This window comes from Centropristis striata, chromosome 23 (genome assembly GCF_030273125.1).
Source record: "Centropristis striata isolate RG_2023a ecotype Rhode Island chromosome 23, C.striata_1.0, whole genome shotgun sequence".
NCBI lineage: Eukaryota > Metazoa > Chordata > Actinopteri > Perciformes > Serranidae > Centropristis > Centropristis striata.
This window is the reverse complement of record NC_081539.1, coordinates 17,557,481-17,582,422: the sequence shown is the minus strand read 5'-3', so window position 1 is coordinate 17,582,422 and position 24,942 is coordinate 17,557,481. Positions and strand designations below refer to the sequence as shown.

Below are 24,942 nucleotides of genomic sequence, written 5' to 3'. Positions count from 1 at the left end.
TTGAGTCATTTTGAGTCTCTTCCTAGATTTTTTGTGACATTTTTTAGGTTGAAGGCTTGGTGGGTCCCCTGACACTTTGGGCCCCTGGGTCAGTGGCCTTTAAGCTTGTTCAATAATCCATCTATGATCCTATAAAAATTTCTCCACCACTTATTGTTCTCCAACCCTTCTTGTTTTTTGGATTCTTCCATTACACGTTAAAAAGTGCATTCATTTTTATCCTGATCAAGTTTGGTTTTCACTTAAAGTTGGACAGCATGGTGGCACTATAATAAGATGCTATTCTTAGTGTCAGTACATGAGATAAATACATCAGAAAAACAAAATTGTAACGCTTTATATTAAGGTCCTTGTAATAACCATTAATTAACAAGTAATAAGGCCCTTGTAAGTCTTACAAAATGCTTATTAACATTATTGTGTGCTTATAAGCTTATATAAGTGTTAATAATGGCATTACAAACACCCATGACCCACCAATTATGTCTTTGCCATGCCTTTATTAATCTTATTTTGTTTGCTTAATGATATTAAAATATACTTTATTGCTCATCTATTATAAGCTAACTATAAGTTAACTATGCTTTTTGCAACTACCGGATCTAAAGCGAGAACAATGCCTTATTACCTGTTAATTAATGGTTATTAAGGACCTTATTATAAAGCGTTACCCAAAATTGTGCAGATGACAGCTATTTTGTGAAAATCTGAACTGCACGTGCATATGGACATAGAGCAGTGGACAGCACAGCACATTTGACAGTTTTATGAAAACAACAAAAAGAAGAGCTGCGTGTCTTCTTCAAAGGACCTGAGCTGAGCACAGTGGAAGAATAAGTCTGTTGTTCTGCAGTGATAAAGATGAGTTACTTGATACACTTCATGTCCCCACACAAAACTTTATGCATTACTTAAAATGTTAATAGACACGTCGTTTTCCATTTTATAGAATCACATTTGGTGAACGCGTACAAGTGTTACATACATACATACATTATCACACACTGAGCTCACAGTGCGCACCACTGATCAGGGATCCAGTTACCAACTTCGCCGACACCGGGCCACGTGACTCAGGTCCTCCTCATTTTAAAAAGAGCTGCTACCCTGCAATTCCCTCCAGAGCTTCAAAGAGGTGGTAAATGCTTCTCCTGTGCCAGATGACCGACTTTCGCACCTTTTGCACCTTCTGTGTCAGAGGGACGAGTGCTGGAGAGGGCGCCGCGACACAAAACAAGTGACTTCGCTGCTGGTGCGCTGGACTGAGTCCTTGGAGCTGCAGTCACATTTCGTCTTTGATAAGTTGGTGTGCATCCTGCAAAGTAGCCTGATCGGTGTCTTCCGTCTTTGATCTGCTGGTCAAGGATGGGACTGGACCACAGGAGCGCATTTCGCGCCTCCGTTTTACTGGCTTGTGTGATAATCTGCGGTAACGTGCTATGTCCCGTCGGTGCCTACCTCTACAACAACCGCTACGCAGGGTGAGTAAAGACCCCCATTCATTTGTGGGACACAGGGGAGCCTGCACACTCTCATTCTGCAGGAAAAAGCGTGCATCAGAAGTTTTCTGCAGACTACACACCAAGGCTTTATCTCACAGACAGCAAAGAGAATGAACAAAGAAAGCCTTTATGCTCACAATCTTCTCCATCGTTTTGGGACATATCTCCTGTTTGAGACATAATAGAATGTTTTAAGTTTATTCCGCACTGATCTTGTTGTCTGATTCCATTCTGATAAGACTATCTTCATGCTGCAGAGGCATTCAGATAGCTCCTGATAGACACACATGGCACTGGGGATGCTTGCAGCAACAGTGGCCTGTCAAACTGCTCAAAGTATTCATTTAAAAAATTATAGCTGTTAGATGGCAGCAGCTCCCAACCCTCTCCATGTAGCCGTGTGTTTCTATAATCACAAGAGAGGACAAATTTGTCATAACAGTCATTTTTGTCCTGGAGTCTGTCTGCATGTTTATGAGGCTGAATGTGGGGCACACACGCCGCCACCAAGACCCTAAAAGAAGACTAATAGATGGTGGGACCACCTGGAGCCGGACACATATAGTAATTTGGGTAAACATGTAGAAGGCATGGCTGGAGCATGTAAGTATTTAATGGTCTGTTTTTCAAAAGAGCTTTTGATGCAATTTAGCAGAAGCGGAGGGAGGCCACTGCTGCTGGGAACCCCCTCCTCCTCATCTGTCTCAAACAACATATATTTTAGGATATAGTCTAAAAATTGTGTACCTTACCCCACAAAAAGTCCCAACATGTAGTTGTACTTGTACTATTTAGAAATCAGGGATGTGATTGGTGTTGGTTGTTGATCTCAGATTGAACAGAAAACTTTTATTGTCAAATTCCTCCATTAACAGAAAATGATTGAATGTGGAGATACTATATATCAGTCAATCAATCAAACTTTATTTATATAGCGCTTTTCATACATATAAATGCAACTCAAAGTGCATATATATATATATATATACACTATATTACAGTATTAAAAGACTGCAGAGAGTCAACTGCTTGGGTTAAAACAAATTGCTTCCATCCCAGAGAGAGCACCGCTGTGGGAATCGACATACTGACAACTTAAAGACAGCTTTAGCTCAGAGAGCCCTGCAGCTGCTAGATTCAAAGCAGAAGTCTTCTGCCAGGCCAACACTGTAACAAAAACAGTCTGTCATCTTTGAGAATCACTACAAGATGAACAAGTGGTTCACTTTGGACTACAGTAGAGCTCTGGGGTGCCACTGTGTGTGTGTATGTGTGTGTACGGTGCTGTGTGCACTTGTAAAAACAAAAAAGTCCTACTAACTTACATCATGAAGATGTGGAAACATGTATTTCTCTGATGTTTCAGGCAAAGGGAATAATTTAAACTGTCTCAGACTGTTTTGATTCCCCATTTTTATCACATCCAAATAGTATTCTTACCTCCAAAAACTACCGCCTGCTTGCTTTGAAGTCCATCTTCTATCACCGGCGTTGTCATGGAAACAGGCGCTGTGTTGTGGTGGTCACTGAAATGGGGTGGTCACTCGCACAGGACACCCGGACCCCTTTTGTTCCCACAAAACCTCAGAGTGGCCGGCTGCCACCTTTGTTTAGGGGGCCCAACTTCCTGTGTGACACATTGTAAAAAAAAAGCTCTTTGAAATAAGCGAAAACATGAGAGAGGAAGACACCAAGAGGTTTAAAAAAAAACATGAAAGACATGAAAGTGGACACATATACAAGCTGGCAGACAGACAGGTGAGTGGGCACACACAGACAGTCTGTAATTAAGAGACTGTAATGAATTATTGGCAGCTTTAAGGTCAACCTCAGGAACTGTGGTCTGTGAGTGAAAGCAACACTGTGTCAGATTCACAGCAAGGATAAAGAGGATCTTTGTTTTAATTTAAAAGATGTGGTTTGCAGATTGAGTTAGAAAAGCTCTCAAGCTCCAGTTATCTGCCAAAACAAGCATGTGAAGAATAATATTACTGTTTAGTGTTTTTTTGTTACACTGAAGAACTCGATAACAAATTCATTAACTTTTTTCTGTTGATGAAATTAAATTCTGCTAAATTCTCAATTAAGAAAATGGAATTAAGTACTTCAAATAAACAAGAGAAGCATCTTTTTTTAATCTGACCACAGATGTTTAAAAACAGTACTCTAAAGCTTTATTTTAAGCCTCATTTGTCCATTAATTCTAACAAAATACACAAATGGTTGACCAACTATCTGTGTGTGTGTGTGTGTGTGTGTGTGTGTGTGTGTGTGTGTGTGTGTGTGTGTGTGAGTGTGAATAAATAATAAAATGTTTATTCATTCTTTTGAGTGATACACTGCTTTGCCAGGAAATTATAAAAACAAAACAAGAACTCTTCACATGCAATAATGAAAATTATAAATCATGTGCATCCACATAGGGAGGAATCACCCAAAAATAATAATAAAATGAATTAAAAAAACAAGTAAGTAAATGAATTAAAATAAATTAAAATACCTTTAAAGAAAGAGATTGTTAGTTTTTGCCAGTTTCATAACTAACACAGTGCAGCACATTATCACATTGGTAATCTAAAATCAATTATTGCAGAAACCTATTAGTTTAAAAGCATGCCCCTCTATAGTTTTGCCATATTTTTTCCCATTGATTGAACTTTAATTAACTTGTCTCAGCATTGATGTAGAGTGGGTGGCAATGGTTTAAACCAACCAAACACCTTGTGCTGTGCCTCGACCTTCACATTACAGTATTATATTGAATGATTTATTCTCTGTGTTCTACAACTTTACATTCCACACATTAAATTAGTTCAAATGTACAGGTGTTTTCCACATCTATCTATAGCAGATATGATTGATGTATTTACAGTAAAATGTAAACCAGCTGCTGCTGCTACTGTAACCACCAAAAGAATAGTTCCAGGTGCTACCTGCAGAGCTGGAAACGATGAAATATAATCTTTTAATGATGCCTCACACAGATTGTTTGACTGGGGTTTGACCCTGTCATCTAAAGGACTCTAAAGGGGGAACCACCCATTTCACCATCAAGCATCTGCTATTATAAGTGTCACCTTCAATCAGCACAAAAGCAGGTTGCATTACCTGTGACAGCACGGCCCAGATGTTTTTGAAATGATGTGCACTTAGTGAAAATAGATCCACAGAGAATTTTAGTGCTGTAAAATCCCCCTTTGAGGCACTTTGAACCTGACACTTGTTGTTTTTTGCAGTGATCAAGTCTTCAGGATAACCCCGAGTAATGATGAGGAGGTCCAAGTGCTCAAGAAAATTCTGGGACACATGAAGGTTGGTGTATATTTTTGAATCTGGTCTCACAGGAATTCGTGAAATAGCCACAGATTCGCTTAACTCAAAATCCGTGGAATAGCCACGGAATAACTCAAATTTCCGTGAAACTGACACGGATTTCACTACAATGCAAGTTAATGACAGTCATATCCCGTGGCTATTCCATGGATATTTTTTCCTATTGGTTTGTTCCAAGTCACGTGACTTTCAAGGTCCCGGCGGTCAGAACAAAAAACATGGCGGACAGTTCTCTCATTTTTAGGGAAAAAAAATCAATATTTTGACTTAGTTTCTGCATAAAAATAGATTTTGATCACATTTTTAGCGAGAAATATATGTTTTATTTTCTAAATATTCACTCAGGGAATGTACATAATCACTTTGTATGTTGGAATAGCCACGGGTCATTAACTTGCATTGTAGCGAAATCCGTGTCAGTTTCACGGGAAATTTGAGTGATTCCGTGGCTATTCTACGGATTTTGAGTTAAGCAAATCCATTGCTATTTCACGGATTCCTGTGAGACCATGTTGATATTTTTTGTTATATTACACACACACACGCACACACGCACACACGCACACACATACACACACACACATAAATGTTCATCATTCTGAAACTGTTTTAAATAATTCCATTTAAAAATCTAGTTTGTTTTGACTGTTTATTACATGTGTTTCCTGAAAGCCCATGTTAAAATGTCATATCGGTTATTATTCTGGTCACAGCAGCCTGTAGTACCCCAGTGGTCTTTTCTATGACACTTGCACAGCAGTCACAGACAGAGCAGAGACGTGATGCTGGCGGTAAAAGGGGGCCGATGTGACAGAGGGCTGGGGAGACAACGAGCAGCCGAGTGTGGTCATCCGTCACTGTCAGGACATATTCCCTGTGTGAAAGAGCCAGATACTGCTGATAGGAGAAACCCAGAGAGAAGAAAATACAAAAAGATTTCTTCGTAATGATGATGCCTGAATGTTTGGCTCTCTTTCAGTTACAAACTATATGAACATGTGTTTCAAAGATACTGAAATTAGAGGGAAACCCTGGAGGACACGAAGGCCTCGCCTCTTTTCCCAAACTCATTTGGGAGTAATTACCCGTCAGCCTCGGGAGCAGGGGTGACCTTCCTTTGCACATTGTTTTAGTTTGCAAAAACACAGCAAAGATTGTTTGTAAAGCATAAAAAGCATGATGCAATTATAAACATCCTTGAAGAACTTCTTTGAATAAACGATTGAAGGATTGATTTAACCAAAAATCAGTTTTGCCAGTATGCAGATGCATTTAGAGGAATTACGAAAGACCAAAGCATATTTGTGAATATTATCATGATGCTGGTGATCATTTCCCAGTAATAAGCAATTACTAATAGATCAAAGACCAAACATATCCTCTGATTGCATAGTGGTTTCTAAGACAGTGCAGCTGTATGCCATATATTGTAAATCAATAAATCAATTGATCTACAGATGTTTGGAAAGTAGTCTTATGGTGTCTGATTTTGGAAAAATATTGACTGAAATTTGTTCACAAATTTTTTGGGAAATGATTCAGTTATTATATCAGGGATTCCCTTAACTTTAATACCAGTGGTCTAGATTAACTAAGTATATTTACTTCAGTATTGAACTTATATGAGATAATAAAGGGTCTTGTACTGCACATTAATATTTCAATTATACTTTATACTTCTACTACTGCATTTCAGAGGCAAATATTGTACTTTTTACTCCACTACTTATTAGTGTATAAGTTATTCGATGTGACTTAGTATACTTAATCTTTTACTGAAAGTACAAAAAAAAGATCTGACAAATTCTTCCACTACTGTTCATTGCTAAACCATAAAGCATTAAATATTGGAATATGTAATATAATAAAACATCAAGCAGTGAAGGGCACTGAGGTCATGTTCTCTACATTTATTTCTCATAATATAGGAGGACCACCAATTTCTGTTTTTCCACACTTAATTCATTTATTAGGCTGATTTGAATATTTTTAGACTATTAAGTTTAAAATGTACTGAATACATAAAGAATTCCAGCCCGGCCACCAGCAGATAATGCTGGCATTGTATATTTCTGCAAACCACACAGATGTTGATCTGCAGTGTTTTTGCCGGGGACTGTAGGAATTATATAGATTTAAAAACCAACAATATGTTAATTTGCAACATCATTTCCTCCTGTCCAGTGATGAAGCAATATGATGTTTAAAGTTGTGTAGGGAGGGAAGGTGGATTTTAGGAAACGGTGATTTTGTGTTCATAATTAAAATATTTTGTATGTAATGTAGAGATTTAACGCTATCTTGGATTTGCAGAAACGTACAATGCCAACCTTAATCTGGCAACTGGGTGGAGAATTCAGTATTCCTCCATAAGAATTTGATTTATGGCAGCGTGGAGAAGATCTAGATCTTTAGCTCATTTGTCGAAATAAAACAGTAATGCTATAATCTCAACACAAAGCCTGCTTATGAGTCTGTTTTATCTTTTATTACCACCTCACTCACACTATTTTATGGGTCTGTTTCCTAATAATTTTTGAGGAAGTTTCCTGGAAAGGACTGTGTAATGTGGTACTAATTATAGGGAAAATAGAGGCTAAGTTCTGTGACAGCGGAGTTAGTTTTCATGTACTTCATGTTCGGAACAACTTCCTCAAAATAACTGCTGCATTTAAATAAAACTTGCAAACAGCATAATGATACAGCTAACTGAATGAATAAAATATGAAAGGTTTGGAAATGTTTGGCAGAGATTCTGATCCGTCTACAGCCCGTGGTAGACGAGACGGTTTAGTTTGGTCCACTTGGGTTGGATTTGTGCGGCCAGGTGCCACACCAACAGTTATGAAAGGCATCTGTTCGGGTTCAGGTCAGGCTTCTGTTTAGAACCAATCCAGCGCTGAGCAGGGACTGGACAGAAAAGGACAAAAAAACGGATTCACTAAACGTTTATGATTTGTGGCGAAGGATACTCGGAGAGAGCCAGGCTGCTGGTCAGGACCTGGCCGGAGTTTTATGTATGTAAGGGCAGCGGACACGGTGCTCCAAGGCCAACCGAGGCAGTGGCAGCTACTGTTTGGACAGCTGTGGACTTGTGTTTTCAGTAGCTTAGCCACACGGCTATGCCTCCAGTCCCAGAGTCAAACCTTTCAGCCTCAGGCTCAGCATGGGGTCAAATTATAAACGACTGCTGGACGGTACGGAATGAAAGAGAATCAAGAATCAGATCCATCATCAACAGAATAACACATTTATTCCAGTAATTATCCAAGATTTTTGTTTTTCCTTTTCACTGTGGCGGATTGACATTGCATTTAACCTGCTTATTTAACACTTGGTGGTAAGCTAATTGCTAGATAGAAAGAGCTGTGAAAGGCACCATGACTGAGTCTGATTTACAGAAACTACCTGCATTGATATTACAGGTTTAAAATAAACCTCAGTCCTGGACGCATTGTTTGACTGATAGTTGAACTCTGGGCAGCCGGGAGAAGAAACACATCAGCTCCTGAATGCACCCAGTAGAGCAAATACCTTCACCAAAGCTATGCATCATCAAGATAAGATATTTCGACATGTTTTCACAAAAAGTTAATAATTACCACTTCAGCTCCTGGAGAACATGTTTATGAGTATACCTGAAATGGGACATATATGCCAATATTGCTGCAGGGTCCGAGTCATCCAATAATTCCCGATAATAGAAACCTCATTGGGCATTATCCGTTACTAAATATGATTATTATTGATTAATCTGCAGAGTATTGTCATTCATCATTTGACCTATAATTGAATTTGATCTATAATTTCCTAAAACCCAAGGCGATGGATTTAAATCTCTTATTTTGTCTGTCAAACACTACAAAACCCAGATGTTCAGTTTATTGTTGCATTAAACAAAGAAAAGAAGCAAATTATCCCAATAAAGAAGTTGGAATTATTCATTATGTTTGGCTGTTTCACTTGGCAAGTGGATTAATTGGTTGTCAAAATAGCTGCTGACTCTGTCGATCAACTGATGGATCGACAGATTTGGAGACGAACGTGAAATAAATAGAAATCTCCAGCGGCCCCGTGTTGTCTGAGGGGAGCGATGACACAGAACGAATGACTGCCTCTTTCCTGGGTCATTGAAGATTTGTTTGAGATGTTCCAGGGATTAAATCTGTTAAACAGATGGACTAATATCATCAATCACTGTGGCTGCTGTCATTGCCTCCTACGAATTATTTCATTATGTCACGTCTATGGAGCACTTTCAGCCATTGTCTATACATGACATCATCATCACAGTCTGTCTGTCGTGCTGTTGGGGGGGAAACAGACTGGTGTTTAGTACTTTCTCTCTCATCTAAGAGTTAGAGAAATACAATAAATAAGAAGTTGGAGCCGGTACCTTGAGGGCTGGAAACGAGGGGAACCTGTAGTCTCCACTGCCTGCTAACCACATGTTGACGGCCGGACCTCAGGAAGTCACTGCACTCAGCCAAGAAATAATCCGGCACATAAACACACAAAAAACAATATATAAACTGTTATTAGTGAGGTTCAGAGGTGCTGGTAGGCAGATTCTGTGACCCATGCTAGCGGTTTCCCTCTGTTTCCAGTCTTTATGCTAAGCTAAGCTAACCAGCTGCTGGCTGTAGCTTCAGCAAGAAAGATAATAAATGTATTTCCCAAAATGTACATTAGAGTATCCAACACAGTGGGTGTTTTGGTTATAATGTATATTCACTAACAAACTTTGTTTTACTTTGTCAAGTTGTTTACTTCGACTTCACTACGACAACGGCTTCACCGCATGTGCCTGAAGGAAACCAGCTCTTTTTTTATTGAACTATAACTTTTTCTTTCTTGTGCTGCCCATGCCAGTGTTACTACATCAACCAAAACAACACAAATTCAATTTATTGCCGCCCTGTACACACAGACACATAAAAAAAAAGAAGAATCACATTGAAAATGAGGAGATTTTAAAAGCAGACAAAGAATGCATCTTCGGGCTCATAAATACAGCTATAAAATTTAAATTGAGAGGATTGTTTGCGAGGAGTTGCGTTATCTGATCAGGGATATTAAAGTGCCCTTTAGACGTGTGTTTTGGATCTGTTTGGCTCACGGCGGAGCTGAAACATTTGGGGTACTTAACCATTTGGAAACGCTATAAAAGAGCAGCAGCAGAGAGCGGTTTATACTCCAGGGCACCAAACATTCCAGCTGAGGATTTTCTACTCCTCTGGCTCTAAACAAAGTTAAATTAATCTGGTATGCATCCTGTAAACCATTAAACCAATTGACACATTAACAAGCATGTGTGCCAGCCTGCATGTCTCTGCCCCCATGGACAAATCAAAGCCAGCTGAGGACGTTCACACACGTCTGTAGAAACACTGAATACACAGGACTTCATTGCAGGGACTACTGTGTGCATCACTTGTAGGTCAGCTCTCTGTTATTTTATCAGTTACCACATGATGTCTGTGTTTATATGGTTGGCTAGCTGTTTCAACTAAAGCTAACAGACCCCACTATCACGACCTGATGATAACAGGCGCTGAAAGACAGGATTTTTGTTGCTGATATGAGGTCAAACGGGAGAGTGGGAAGCAGAGCAGGAGTGATTCACTGCAGGTTGTTAATGGGACACATCAGAGTGTGTTTTGCCCCATTAGCGCTGTAGTAGTCATCAGCATTCCCCTGATTTAGTCCATCGCTTGGAGGTAGAGGAATGTTAAACTGTTGAGGTCTTAACAAAACAATTTGGTCATCATCACCAAATGTTTGGTGCTATTTTAAACACCAAGCAGAGAAGATAAGGTCTTTCTTCTGGTCTGAAGCCTTTAGTTTAGTTTAGGTTTTGGTATCTGCACCAATATCACCTTGTTCAGTGGATCAGATCCACATTAAATATAGTTTCAGGTCAATAAAATTCAGTGTTTCCACAATCAGTTACATTTGTTCAGTCACAGTTGGCCACAGACTCAATTTAGGTGCTACAGTAATCCCTTGTTACCTCACATAAAAATGATGCTGTCCTTGCAGTGTGGTATACATTTTAAACTGGTGGGAAAGAGCGCAGTGGTATCGGCTTGCTGCTCGGTTTTGGCAGAACCCTGAATTGAACTATCAGCGCTGGTATGGTTAAAGTTGGGAAAAGTTTTTTTAAAAAGGTACAACAAAAATTCCAACAACAAATCAATCAAGACACTCTGATTGGGGTTGGGTGATATAATAATATATGATATACTATTTAGACAGCCGTAGTTCTTCCTTCAATATCCCTTGGTGTATTTGGCCATTGTGGACAACATTGGAAATCAATGAGCAGGGCTACTGTATGGTTTAATATATGATGGATGCTGGATTCACCAAAAACAGACATTCCTGGTGGATTATTGTTGTCCATGAGTCATTTCTTAAGTGATTTCGTATCAGTGTAATAACTTGATTGATTGATTGATTGATTGATTGATTGATTGATTGATTGTCGTGCACACAAAGTACCCAAACCTCAGGGGTTTACCAGCATCTGACAGGTACAGGTGGGCAAATTGGTAGAAACTGGTTATCAGTGTTTGTTTCAGAATTTTAAATTTATTGTGGCAATTGTGTAATTTTAACTTATTGGAACAACTTACCATGGTAGTGGGGTAGGGTGTAATAATGGAACGCCTTGTATTTGACATCAATAAATGAATTCTGTGATGTGATTGGAGAAGTTGGAGAGATTGCTTTTAATAGTGGACAAATAAGGCCATTTTGTGTCAAAAATTTGAGACCTCTAGCAAAAACTTTAATGAGTTATTGGTACTGAAACAAAGTGTTACAACCACACCTGGGCTCCCCTGCATGACAATATATTTACTGATATTGTAGCTTCAAATAACAGATTATTTTATCTTTGTACTCCTACTCCTACTTTGGTTGTGTGTTGCCTCTCTATCCCCTAATCTAATATTTTGTCCTGTTTCTTTAGGTGGACTTCTGGCAGCCCAACAGTGCTACTCTGATCTGTCAAAATGCCACTGTGGACGTCCATGTGAAACGCAACGACACGCGAGGTTTACACGCACGCTTAAAGCAGAAACATATTGACTATCGGTAAGACTGGAAAGACCATCAGCTATAAATCCAGAGATATACTACAGTATATACTTGCTCGCTTGCGGTCTCTCACACACATTTGATAATCTTGTTAGCAGAGTGTCTACACCCGGAGACACATCTGTTATCCAAAGGGCGTTGCAATTACCCAGCTTTCACCAGCCAGAATATATGATTTGCACATGCAGAGTCGGCCATACTTTGCATGCAAAAGAGCTTCCTCAAAGCTGGGACTAAAACACACACACATCACATCAGAACCCCCAATCCCAGTCTGCTCCAAAAAGCAGCCTTTTCATCTCCCCACCCCATCCCTCATCAAAATTAACATTGAAATGATGGAGTTTTATCAAAGCAGCCACAGCTAGAAAGATTACCATTGTCATCTCTGTCCTAAGGGAGGAATTGCAGATCTGAGGATGAGGTTTTTTTTTTTAACTCTGTGTTGATTGACTGAGAAAATGGTTTACTCTGCGGGGGACAGTCTTTGGTAGGTGGTTGGGTTTTGAGGGAGTGATGCATCAAAGATTTACTAACAGGGAAATAAGCCAACTTTTTCAGTGTTATTGAAGTAGTTATGGCTGGAAATGCACATATAAGGACCTCATGAAGAAGTGCATTTTAGGAGAGTCTGGCTGCCCACATAGCTGCTACGAAAACAGATCACGTCGTCTGTTTTAGCTTGGAGTGGGAGGTGAAGAGGCAAATGGTTTGATCAGATGGGAGAGCAGTCTATAAACAGATAATGATGCTGATCAGGAACACATTTCATTCACTGATAGACAGAAAAGTTATAACTATTATCATCTGTGCTATCAAAGAGAGTTAGTGCTGATGTAAAATGGTTTCGGATGTTGGAAAAGAAGAGGCAAGAGTGAGAGCCGTTTCATAATCGGTGTTAGGAATGAGTCAACAATACATTACACATACATTCAGGACCACTTTATACCAGCCCACAACACACATACTGAATGCATTGGTACTACAGTCAAACCAAGGCCTAACAAATGATTGAATTAGAATACCTGCTAGAATACCTTACTGTAAAACATAAAAAGCCTTAAACATAAAGCCTTAACATTTAGGTTGCCAGGTTGTGAAACACACTTGACCAAATCATCAAAGTTTCAAACATGACCTACGTGGCTGAAAGCTGTGAGATGCAATTAACAGCTCAGAAACAAAAGCTCAAGCTTTGAATATTTAGTTACATATATAAGTTGATTTGTCAATTAGACGAGCAGCAGGAAAATAATCAGCCACTATTTTGATGATAAAGTCATCGTTTAGGTTATTTTTAAAGCAGTAGTAGTGAACAAATGCCAAGATATGAAGTTTTGCTGCTTTTCTTTGGCATAAAAATGATTGTAAACAGACCATCTTCAGGTTTTGGAGTTTTGATTAAACTAAAAAAGACATTTAAAGTTGTGATGGGTATTCAGATTTTCCTAAAAAAAAAACGCCATATAACACTCAATCATCTCTTATGACCCACTAGAAGTCTGTGGCAGTGTCTGTAACTGCAAAGACTATATTTTCTCCTTTATTTTTTACATTTTACAGTTCAGGTCATTTCTGGGTGTCAACCTTTGGGCACAAAGCTACGAAAAAAGAAAAAAAATGCTAATATAGATAGGCAAAACACCAGGCAGATTAGAGAACACAAACCCTTAAGAACCCTTTTTTATTGATAAACCAAAACATACAGTCATGGGAAAAATATTGGACCACCTTTGTTTTCTTCATTTTCTTGTTCATTTTAATGCCTAGTACAACTAAAGGTACATTTGTTTGGACAAATATAATAACAACCAAAACAGCTCATAAGAGCTGATATCTAGCCATTTTCAATGTTTTTTTTTGATAACCAAAATCATTATCAAGAAATCCATGGAAATGGCTAGATATCAGCTCTTAAATTAAACTCTTATGAGCTATTTTTGTTGTTATCGTTATGTTTGTCCAAACAAATGTACCTTTAGTTGTACTAGGCATTAAAATGAACAAGAAAATGAAGAAAACAAAGGTGGTCTAATATTTTTTCCATGACTGTATGTGTTGGTTTATCAATAAAAAAAGGTTCTTAAACAACAATAATCAAAGTCTCTAGTTTATAAATGTATTCATGTCAAATATTTGCATATTATGAAAAAACATATTTACTTTAAGGTACACTATGAAGGAACTCTTGCATTAAAATGAAGAAGAAATTAGAGAAAACAAGGGTGGTCTAATATTTTTTTCTGTGACTGATTATATACACTAACTTGAGGCCCGATGGCTTTTTATGACATCAAGCTCTTTCTTATCGGCGTATTATTGGCTCACTCACTCACTTAAAAAGATACCATTAGTAAAAGTCTTTAATAATGACTATAAAAGCAGAAATATTGAAAATACAATGACTACTTGCCAATGACTTTGCTCCAATGTCTTAATATTATTGGTGAGGATGTCACAGGAGTAACTTGGCTATCGTGTCTATCATGCGTCTGTCTGCCTCTCTTCCATCCACAGGGTGTTTATCTCCAATCTGCAGAAGGAAATTGAAAAGCAGACGGGATATCGCTCCTCTCGCAAGCGGAGGTCAGAGTCTCAGTATGACTACGAGACTTACCACTCTCTGGAAGAGGTAGATGTGAAGCCCATCGTCTACCCGCCTGACTATCGCTCACTCTCCTCTGCTCTTTAATCTAATGCACACACAGAGCAAACAAACATCCTCTCTAAGGTGCTCTCAAACCTCCCAATTACCCCATTCCACAGGTCTCTCTCCCACAACCTTTTGCGCTCTCACACACAGAGACACGCACTCTACTTCAGACACTTCACAGCTGTTGAGTGTTTATTTTCCCAGGTCGATCAGGCTCCTGGTTCACAAATCTGTCAGGCCCTATGAGGTAGCATGAATTCCACACACACATCCTGAGAGCCTTAACAAATCTTTAGTACTCTGAGCTTTGATCCTCTCCTTTGCTGTAAAACACATACTTACACATGCATGCATCGGCATGTGCGCGCAAAGATGCAACCCACACAAATGCACATACCCAATAGACACCCCATAGGCCTTTCCTTTACAGCAGACTGACTTCAATATGTTGAATATAGTTTTTACCAAAATGTTTAATATACTTTTAGAAGTTTTCAGTTGGTAGTGGAAGTACTGTTACAACAATGTTTTTATTTATTTAATATTTGTATGTATTGAATATTGTTTTTAGTTCTGAGTAGGTTTTGGCAGTGCGCTATAAAATAGACTTTATTTAATTTGATCTAATTTATTTTTATTTATTTAAATGTATATTTAGAAGTGTATTATTTTATGTATTTGTCCCGTTTTTACATGTATTTTTTAATTTAAAATTTTCAGTTGAATTCAATTTAAAGATCAAGAATATCCACTGTTAAAAAATAGATTCATGTTATAGATAGATCCATGTTATATAAATGTGGTCTTAATACTGACAAAAGTAATATATAAACCCTTATTTATTCGCATTTCCTTGTTGAAAACTTTGTCAACAAATCCTTGAGTGACATTCACTCTTCTACATTATTTTCTGTGGTTAAGATCCAGAGCTGGATGTTTGAGATGAACAGAACCAACTCCGACCTGGTTGACATGTTCTCCATTGGGAAGTCGTACGAGGGGAGGCCGCTTTATGTGCTTCAGGTAGCAGAGAAAGCATGACACACACGAATAAAAAACTGACGTACAAAGACACATGGGTATGTGCTCATGCACACTTCTCTAAAACTGACAGTGCTTGTCTCCCGTCAGATAGGAAAGAGAAGTCGTCATCAGAAGAAAGCTGTTTGGATCGACTGTGGCGTCCATGCCAGAGAGTGGATAGGACCTGCCTTCTGCCAGTGGTTTGTCAAGGAGGTAGTCTTTTATTCTACTCTACAAATTTAAATTTAAAAACACTGTTTGAACTTCATGTATTGTTTGCATCAGTGCATGTTTCAACAGTGTCTCGTATCTAAATGATAGCCTGTAGCACGCAGTCTGTGATCTCTGGGGCCTTCAACAAAACGTAAACATCTGTTCTCTCGTCATGCACGATTATGCAAATACTGAAGAATAAGCTTTATTGTTCAGATGTTGAACATAACCCAGACATTCTCACAAGTTCTGTCAAACACTTAAAGTCTTAGTTACTACCCTCTGAAGTGAGGACGGTACCAGACCAGAGCCAGACATTAACTGCAAGAACCTTTAATGGCTTCTTTTATTTCTACTTAGATGCCAGATGAGTGGGATTTGCAACACAGTGCCAGAGCTTAAGGATAATTAAAGGGAAAGTCAATGAATATCAATGTAGAGGACTGAGTCACAGCCTTTTAAAAAAGGTCCCATATTATAAAAGAAGAGATTTCAATACGTTTTTCTGATTATAAAGCAGGTCGAAGTGCTATATGAATACTGGGAAAGTATTGAAATAATCAATTTACGGAGAAGTGCACAAAGCCTGTATTGAGAAAATGCCTTTAATGAGCTGTAAGGACTTCCGTAGGGTTGAGCTCTTTAGAGCTCTGGACTTCACATGACGTCTTGTTAATGTCACCATTTTGGCAGGAGGAGTGTGAGTAAAATGAATGGTGCCAGCGGTCATCTCAAGTCATTAGAATTCACTGCGCACTCTAAGTCAAAGGACATTGAATGCTGTATTGCAAAACTTTTAGAATTAAACATGTAAATGTAATGTAAACATTACTGACCCTTACAATGTACCTGGAGTTATAGTTACAGTACTGCAGTATCCATAAATCTACAATTATCTGGTCAACTTTCCTAAATCCTTCCCTAGTGAGAACAGTCTATATCGTTAATGTAAAGTGTGCTTACAGCGTTAGCTAACAGTTAGCCTGTATCTTCAATAGAGTTACCTACATTATTACTGTCTGAACTAATTTTGTAAGGCACCACTTTATACATGAAATTACACCTTTATGATAAACAACAGTTATCACAAGAGTGCTATGAAGTTTTTTAATACAGCTGAACCGTTCCCAAAGATAAAATGTCCGTCCATTTAGCAATTTGTGGTGGTAAGGGGGTTGTGTTAGATATTAATGTGAGCAAGTGTTGTGTTCTGTTCCTGATAGCCAGAGCTGTTGTTTGTGAGGTTCCTTTGCTCAGTTTTCTTCTGTTGTTTTCCAGCTTGTTTTACTGCAGCAGTCCATTTTGCTGTCTGTCAGGACCTTTAGGAATCCCGAAAAAGGCTTTCAATTTCACTTGTGACTGTTTTTTCTGGCATACCGGCATACATGACGGTGCAGAGACTAGTCTGAAAGTACAACTGATGTATCAAGAAACAGATAAGGAAGACCCGGATGCACTGACCAATCAGAGCAGACTAGATTTTGGCCTTAGGGGCTCTTAAAGAGACGGAGGTTCAATACAGGTATATTCAGACAGACAGGATGAGAAAATTAATGTGTTTTTTGAACATTAAAGCATGGAACCATGTACTAGTAGAAACCCAAAGTACAAGTATAAACCTAAAAAAATAGCATAATATTTACTCTTGCATGATATACCTCACCTGACAGGTAGTTTAAATGTTTAAAGTGTTTCAAACTCTGGTAGCCACATGATGCTGATTTGGAGGATAAAATAACTTAATGTGCCACTTTAATTTAGCACTTGAACTTTCTTAGGCTTAACTTGTCTTCCCTCGATCAGTGGACCATACTATTTGCAAAACAATGTTTTGTTGTGCTCTACAGTCATTCTGTTTGCAAATGTTTTTTGAAACAGCCTCCAATACAAATTTTTAAACTAAAAGGCATGACTAATTCACCTCAGGCCATTCCACAGACTTACAAGTTCAGTAGGGATTTCTTCAAAGAAGAGTAAAGAAGGAGTAGGAAGTAAGTGAATTAGGGAAAGGACAAATAGCAGCAGGAAATCAGAAACAGACTGACATAAAAATGAAAGAAAAAGGGAACAAAGGGAAACATCTGACTCAGGAAAACAGTCGAAGATGCTCCACTTGACTCAAGTATGTGTCCTAAAATGTGAATCCACTGTCATGTAGTAACTAAGCTTGGCCACTGGAGGTCAGGGTGCCATCTTTGTTTCAGGCTTAAGCAAATTAACCTTGGCCTGAGTCTGATTAGAGCAGGTATTAACCCAGTGCCCAGATCTCACGCCAATCCTTATCTATAGTCTGAGTATTAACCTACTGTACTTGTGCACTTAAAGGACCTAGATAGAATTCATGCTTCAAATCAATAAAAGCACAGCATAGTTATTACATTAAATTGTATGATTAGACCACAATCTAGATCTGTGCTTTTATATTATATTGTTTTATATTATAATTCAAGGCCATCAACTCATACCAGTATGACTCTGTGATGAGACGACTGCTCAATCAGCTCAACTTCTACATCATGCCTGTCTTCAATGTGGATGGATATCACTTCAGCTGGACTACGGTATTGGAGGCCTTTCTGTATACACAACACAGACTGAATGTTGCTGTTGATTACTTTTCAGACAGCATGAGTCTGAATGTTTGAGTATTTGTTTTGTTTTGTTTTTTAGACTTTTGTCTGAAGTAATACTTTGCCTGCAGAATAAAACACCATTATTTTATTCAGGTGCAGTATTCAGAAAAATAGTTTTCTTTGTTTTTTATTTTTTATTTTATGTGAACAGACATGAGGCTGCATGAAATCAAGATAATGAAAAATAAAAAGATGTGACAGGACAGATCAAGAAGCTAGAGGTTTATACAACAGACCTCTCCTCAACTAAAGGAGAAAAACATACAATAATAAAAATCGGAGGGAAAAAAACTAAAATCACAACAAAAAAGAGATATCAAGAAGCATGTAAAATGGGCAGAAAATATACCAATCACAAAACAATCCAATAAGACATAGAAATACATGAAAATGGTGAAAATGTATATTTCTGTTAAGAAAAAAATGAATTAAATGTAATGACAATTTACCTTTTACATTTTCTAAGAACAACAACACATCACTCCTGCTGACACACACTTTTAATATTTTTAAGGTAGTATTTTTTGTTCAAGTGTATCAGAATTCATACAGTAATGGAATAGCTAAATAGCAGAGAGTTACATTTGTTTTAGTAGTATTGTAGCTCTTATCTCTGTAGAAGTATGTATGTATACTTCTACATATATAAAAAAATGCCTCTCAACTACTCTCTACATTTCTGTTGGTAATGGACCAACCAGAATGATTGACAGATGGATTATTTTGGAGATGGCAGGGAGCTCCATTTATTCGATGTCTCTGACAGTCAGTGGACGTTCACAGTGACAGTGTTGTCTCTTCGGTAGGATCGGTTCTGGAGGAAAACACGGTCCAAAAATCACAAGTTCCACTGCAGAGGAGTGGACGCTAACAGAAACTGGAAAGTGAAATGGTGTGGTGAGTTCAATGACACTGAAGTTCAGTTAAAATCTGAAGGAAAATTAACTAAATCTCTCATCGAACAGCACAAAGAGACACATTGCCACTTGGCAAGGCCCTTCTTATAGTCTGCTGCTGATGTAGTCTTTTCTGACTATTAATCAGTGTAAGCTGTGGGTAAAATATTTGTGTGGTGACAACAATCTGTGTTTGATGTCACTTAGTCTCTGGTGGGAGGCTGGTGGAGGGGGGGGGGGGGGGGGGGGGGGGGGGGGGGTTCTGCTGAATCATCATCACTCCGGGAGGGCTCAGAGAATATAGCAGAGATGTTTGTGGTACAGACAGACATACAGAGATGTGAGATGAGAAACAGAGAGAAAATGAGCAACTGAGTTTTGTCCTCTCAAAGGAATATTAACTGATAAGCGGGCTATTTGTATAGTTAATTACAAATATAGTTTAAAAGCTTCTCTTTAAGGGAACCTGCTGTCAGTGAAATGTTTATGCAGACAAGCAGGATTTGAGTGCTTTATACATATAAAAGGTGGCTATTTAAAATAAATACAGTAAAAAGACCTTAGTTATCACATGACTTTATTGCTATTCTAATATCAATCAAACCCATTGATGAAGTCAATTACAGCATTTTCTTGTCTTATTCTATCTAATAGACTACTTTTTTAAGCTGTTGTACAATACAATCATTGTTAAATCAGTATTTTGTATCAAGTTATTGATTTCTTTAGTAAGTAAATATGTAATTAGCGAAACAAATGTAGAGCAAGCAGGTCATTATAGCAAAAAAAACAAAAAACACTTCAGGATGATTTGGGTCCTGCATCACCCTATCAGGGTTCATTTTGCAATAATGACCCACTCGCTGTACATTATCCCGTATGTAATTGACTACTGGAGTACAAATATCTTGATTTTGGCATCCAAATCTGTCCCTTAATGCACATTCTGGTTTGACTTAGAAAATGTTGTTGTTTTTTGCAGAGGAAGGTGCCTCCTCTCATCCCTGCGATGACACCTACTGCGGCCCCTTCCCTGAGTCTGAACCTGAAGTCAAGGCCGTTGCCAAGTTCTTACGCAAGCATAAGAAACGAGTCAAAGCATACATCTCCATCCACGCCTACGCCCAAATGCTGCTTTACCCCTATTCCTACAAGTATGCCACTATCCCCAACTTCAACTGTGTGGTAAGACAATGAACCAATAATCGACAAGTCTTTATTTAAGATAATATGTCTTCCAGTGATCTACTGCATGCTCATATGTTGGAGTTAATTCACTGGCTTGATCTTAAAACCTACTCTGCAGACTGATCACTAATGAGCTGACCTTTTGCTTTCACTGTGCAGGAGTCAGCAGCTCATAATGCAGTGACAGCCCTGTACTCTGCCTATGGAGTGAGGTACAGATATGGACCGGCCTCCACCACCCTGTGTGAGTACTCCTGTGTATAGAAAACAAAACAGAATGGATTATTTTTCATGTTGCATCAAGGATATAATAGTTTTGGAGTTGTAAAAAGTTCTTATTTATTTTAGTTCAACCTTTCAGTTTCATTTCAATATAAATCGTATTCTTGCTTTATGTTAAAAACAATAGAGATTAATCTTATCGAATGTTTAGTCTGTTTAATTCTTGTCATTCAATGTCAAAAAATTTGATGGACATTCGGGCTGTCTCCTTTTTTCAGTAGTGGCATATTATTAAAACAAAAACTTTTCATTTTAGTTTCAGTTTTGTGGTCTCCTACCAGCCTCATTTATGTTTCTTTTATTTGCCAACAAGGAAAATAAATCCTCATTCATGTTATGAAGAAGGGAGAAGTGCCAGTTTTCTATAAATACACCATCAATTTAGTCTTGCACTCAGCGTGTTGAACGTACCCCTTGAGAGGAGCTATGTAACACAAATCAGAATGAAATGCTTTCAGACTCACCTAAAATCGAATCAATTTGTTGTCAGCAGTGGTTGGAGAAATACTCAAATCATTTAGTTAGGTAAAGGTAGCAAGACAACACTTACAAGTAAAAGTCTCGCAATAAAAATGTTACTTAAAGGGAAGGTGACCCCAGAATCAGAAATACATATTTTTCCTCTAGCTGTAGTGCTATTTATCAATCTAGATTGTTTTGGTGGGAGTTGCCGCTGTTGGCCGTAGAGATATCTGCCTCTATTGAATGTAATGGAACTACATGGCACTCTGCTTGTGGTGCTCAAAGCAACAAAAACACATTTCTATAAATTGTGACCCTGGTACTTAAGATAATCAACAGATCTTGTTGTGAGCAAATTCATGTCGGAACTATTTTCTTTCTATCAAACGACACCAAGCCAAATGTATCCCCGTGCAGAAAGGAGCGTGCATCTACTCATGGACGAGAGGCTTGTGGAAGATGTAAACATTAATGGCATCATCCTCGGATGAGCTGTAACGTGAGCTACCGCAACTGAAGTAACATTATCAGACTACTACTTCCGTGCTGTGATATGGTTGGAGTGGTGTAGTGTGGTCAAAAGAAAATAGTTCCTACATGAAGCTGCTCACAACAAGGTGTGTGAAATTTCTTGGGTCACTGGGTCATGATTTCTAGAAAGAGATATTGCTGTTGAAGTCAAATGTACTTTTATGGTCGCTAATAAAGTTGGAATAATTTAGTTTTCAGACACAATCCTCTGTTAATTGTGGTTTAATTTTCATTGTGATATGTTTGGACGAGATTGATTAATAAAGTTTTGAGAAGATATGCACTTAGTAATAATAAATAAATATAATAATAATAATAATAATAATAATAAAAATAAATCAAATGGTCACAATCCCTTTTACGGAAAGCATTAAAAATATTTAATTCCAACTTTATGTGCAAACGTGTAGTCCCATTATATCGAATGGAAGACAGACATCTTTACAGCCGATATTATCAGAAAGCAGCAACTCATACCCAGCAATTTACTCAAATATATAACACAATTTGGGGTGAACTGTCCCTTTAAGTGAAAGTATGGTAAGGTAGTATACCTACATTTCTAAATGCTATCCTTTTCTTATTCTGTTTAACTTTTTTTCTTCTTTTTAAATTTTTAAAATTTTTTTTACAGATGTTAGCTCTGGCAGCTCTATAGACTGGGCCTACAGGAACGGGATCCCGTATGCGTTTGCATTCGAGCTGAGGGATACAGGATACTTCGGCTTCCTCCTGCCCGAGTCCCTGATCAGCCCGACCTGCACCGAGACAATGAGGGCTGTGAAGGCTATTGCATCAGGTCTGCTTAAGAAGTGCGAAACAGACAGGGACAGATTTCCATATATATGAGCGCACTGTAGGTCCTGGGAGCTCCACCTTCACAGTTACTCATCTCAACACATCATATTCCTCCCAGATCTCATATTCCTCCCAGATATTATCAGACGAGGAGCTGAGATGGTGCAGCAGAACATGAATTTTAATTTGATTTTCTTATGTTTGAGGTTGTCCACCTTATTTTTCTTATCTGATGAGATATGAACTGATGGCGGCAGGGGATTTTTGTGCCGATAACCATGAATTCTATAAGTGACCAGCCTGTTTACATTCAGTAACATCCCACACATGACGTCAGAGATTCTGGATCAGTGGGCTATTACGTGTCCCATACAGATCCAGTGTCATGACCTTGAGCATGTATCCCTCTCCTCCTTCCCCAAATTCTTTATTCTTCAAAAACACTAATAGTGCAGACTTCTTTATAATATAAGCTGAATGGTGGTCATGTGAGCACTTGTCATGATACAATAGCACTTTTTTATTTTTAAGAAACAGCTATGTCTTCCAAAATATGTTTTACTTAAACTGTTTTTAATGACTCTATCTCTTTTTTTATTCTGGTTGCGTTTTATTTTGAAATTAGTCCTACCAAGTGCCAGTTAATGTTAATGTATTAATGCCTTTATTACTGCAACATTGTTGGTGTATATAATAAACTATCACCTGACAATCTTAAGTTTGGTTTAAATTAAAATGTTTTTTGTTAGCTTTATATTTTTTTCATTTTATTCTGACTGTAATTTGGATTAAATGACCTGTCACTTAAGCCGTTTACTGTGTCATTACTCAGGTATGGATCAATGACAGAGTCAGAAATGTTTACTTTTGACAGCTCATGTGCTTAATATGAGATTTTGATAAATGTATGATATCTGACTTGAATAAATGTTATTATATAACACAGCAAATGTCCATGTTGTCACATTAATCTCATATTTACATCTAATTACATCTCAGATACAGCCAAATGTCACAGCTGTGGCTGATATCAATGTTTTAAACATGTTTCATACACATGTCGGTAATGATAGTTAATAATAAACATTATTCTACTCATGTATTTTTCATTATTATAAACTCACTGCCCTCAGTGAGTGATAGCTTAAAGCTCAACACTTTTAATCAGGCTCTCTCTTTCAAACATCCCCCTCTTTTTCTTTTCCACTCTTCATATTCAGTCTCTGATTCTGCAGCTCTTGCTCTTATTTATGGATTCAGAAATCGTGGAACTGACACGCAAGACATCCCAAAGTGAAAGTGAACTCTGCCGCCCACAACTGCCAAAACTGTGTTGTCACATTGCCAGATTTTTCTGGATGCATTTGCTGTCGGACTTTACTGAATGTTGCACAAGGCTGTAAAAGGCAGTGCACCAATACTATTAAAACATGTAGGCACACACAGGCATAGAGGTGAAGCATTTAGCAAAGTGATCTTGAACAGAAAGGTGAAGTGATATTTATGCTGCATATCAGTATAGTTTGTGTAGGTGAGAAGTGAGAGAAATATTTGAGTATTTTTAAATTGGGGCTGAAGTTTGTTTTATGGTTTATGTTTATTGAAGAGGAAAAATATGACTTCATCAATGGGTTTGGATGACATAAATAAAAATCCAATTCCAGGCTCTCAAGCTGAAAAAAAAACTTTAATAAATATGGGTGAGGAACAGAATGCGATATAGATAGATAGATAGATAGATAGATAGATAGATAGATAGATAGATAGATAGATAGATAGATAGATAGATAGATTCCACTAAAACTCAATAAAATTTTTATTTTTCAATAAAAAGTTTTGTTTTTCGATGACCTATGGGCATTTTTATTTTATTTTATTTTATTCTTTTTACTTTTAAATAAGTGACCTGCAGATGTATGGAAGCAAACAGAGATGATGCAAGACAACAAGTGTTTAGTAATAAATTATTATTAAAATTCCGTAATTTTGTATCTTATTTGTTATTGTATTTTATCATATGAAAAAAAGATCAAAACGTCATGTTATTAGCATTATATATCAGCCTTCAGCTGCCCGCTCTTATATCAGTCGACCATTAATACAGTGCTCACTTAGATTTCACAAGTTCACGATATACTGTATAATATGCATATATTGTAAGTATGCAAGCGCAAAAGAGAAATGTTTTATTCATCAAAAAGGAGAAATCCTGCACACGTCGAAGCTCAATTCATGCCATGCATATATTAATGCCAGTTATTTTACATGTGACTTTAACAGGGCCAAAAGGGCTTATGCACACTAAAGCCCGGCTGTAAGACTCC

The 24,942-nt window shown here is 37.9% G+C and overlaps 1 protein-coding gene across 1 annotated transcript; it reads left to right on the top strand.

The window, feature by feature from the left end:
• Window positions 1-1,353: 1,353 nt before the first annotated feature.
• cpa6 (carboxypeptidase A6) lies at window positions 1,354-23,416 on the top strand. Its single transcript, XM_059327076.1, has 11 exons — window positions 1,354-1,481; window positions 4,739-4,814; window positions 11,812-11,936; window positions 14,457-14,571; window positions 15,514-15,615; window positions 15,724-15,828; window positions 18,279-18,389; window positions 19,268-19,358; window positions 20,340-20,542; window positions 20,705-20,789; window positions 22,455-23,416. The coding sequence occupies exons 1-11, from the start codon at window positions 1,366-1,368 to the stop codon at window positions 22,667-22,669; spliced, it is 1,344 nt and encodes a 447-aa protein (XP_059183059.1). The 5' UTR covers window positions 1,354-1,365; the 3' UTR covers window positions 22,670-23,416.
• Window positions 23,417-24,942: the final 1,526 nt, after the last annotated feature.

Excerpts from the sequence above, each read along its gene's own strand:
- cpa6 (XM_059327076.1), top strand. The coding sequence starts at position 1,366 with ATGGGACTGGACCACAGGAGCGCATTTCGCGCCTCCGTTTTACTGGCT. Across the intron at positions 15,616-15,723 it reads GGCCGCTTTATGTGCTTCAG|ATAGGAAAGAGAAGTCGTCA; the intron begins GTAGCAGAGAAA and ends GTCTCCCGTCAG. Across the intron at positions 15,829-18,278 it reads GCCAGTGGTTTGTCAAGGAG|GCCATCAACTCATACCAGTA; the intron begins GTAGTCTTTTAT and ends TTATAATTCAAG.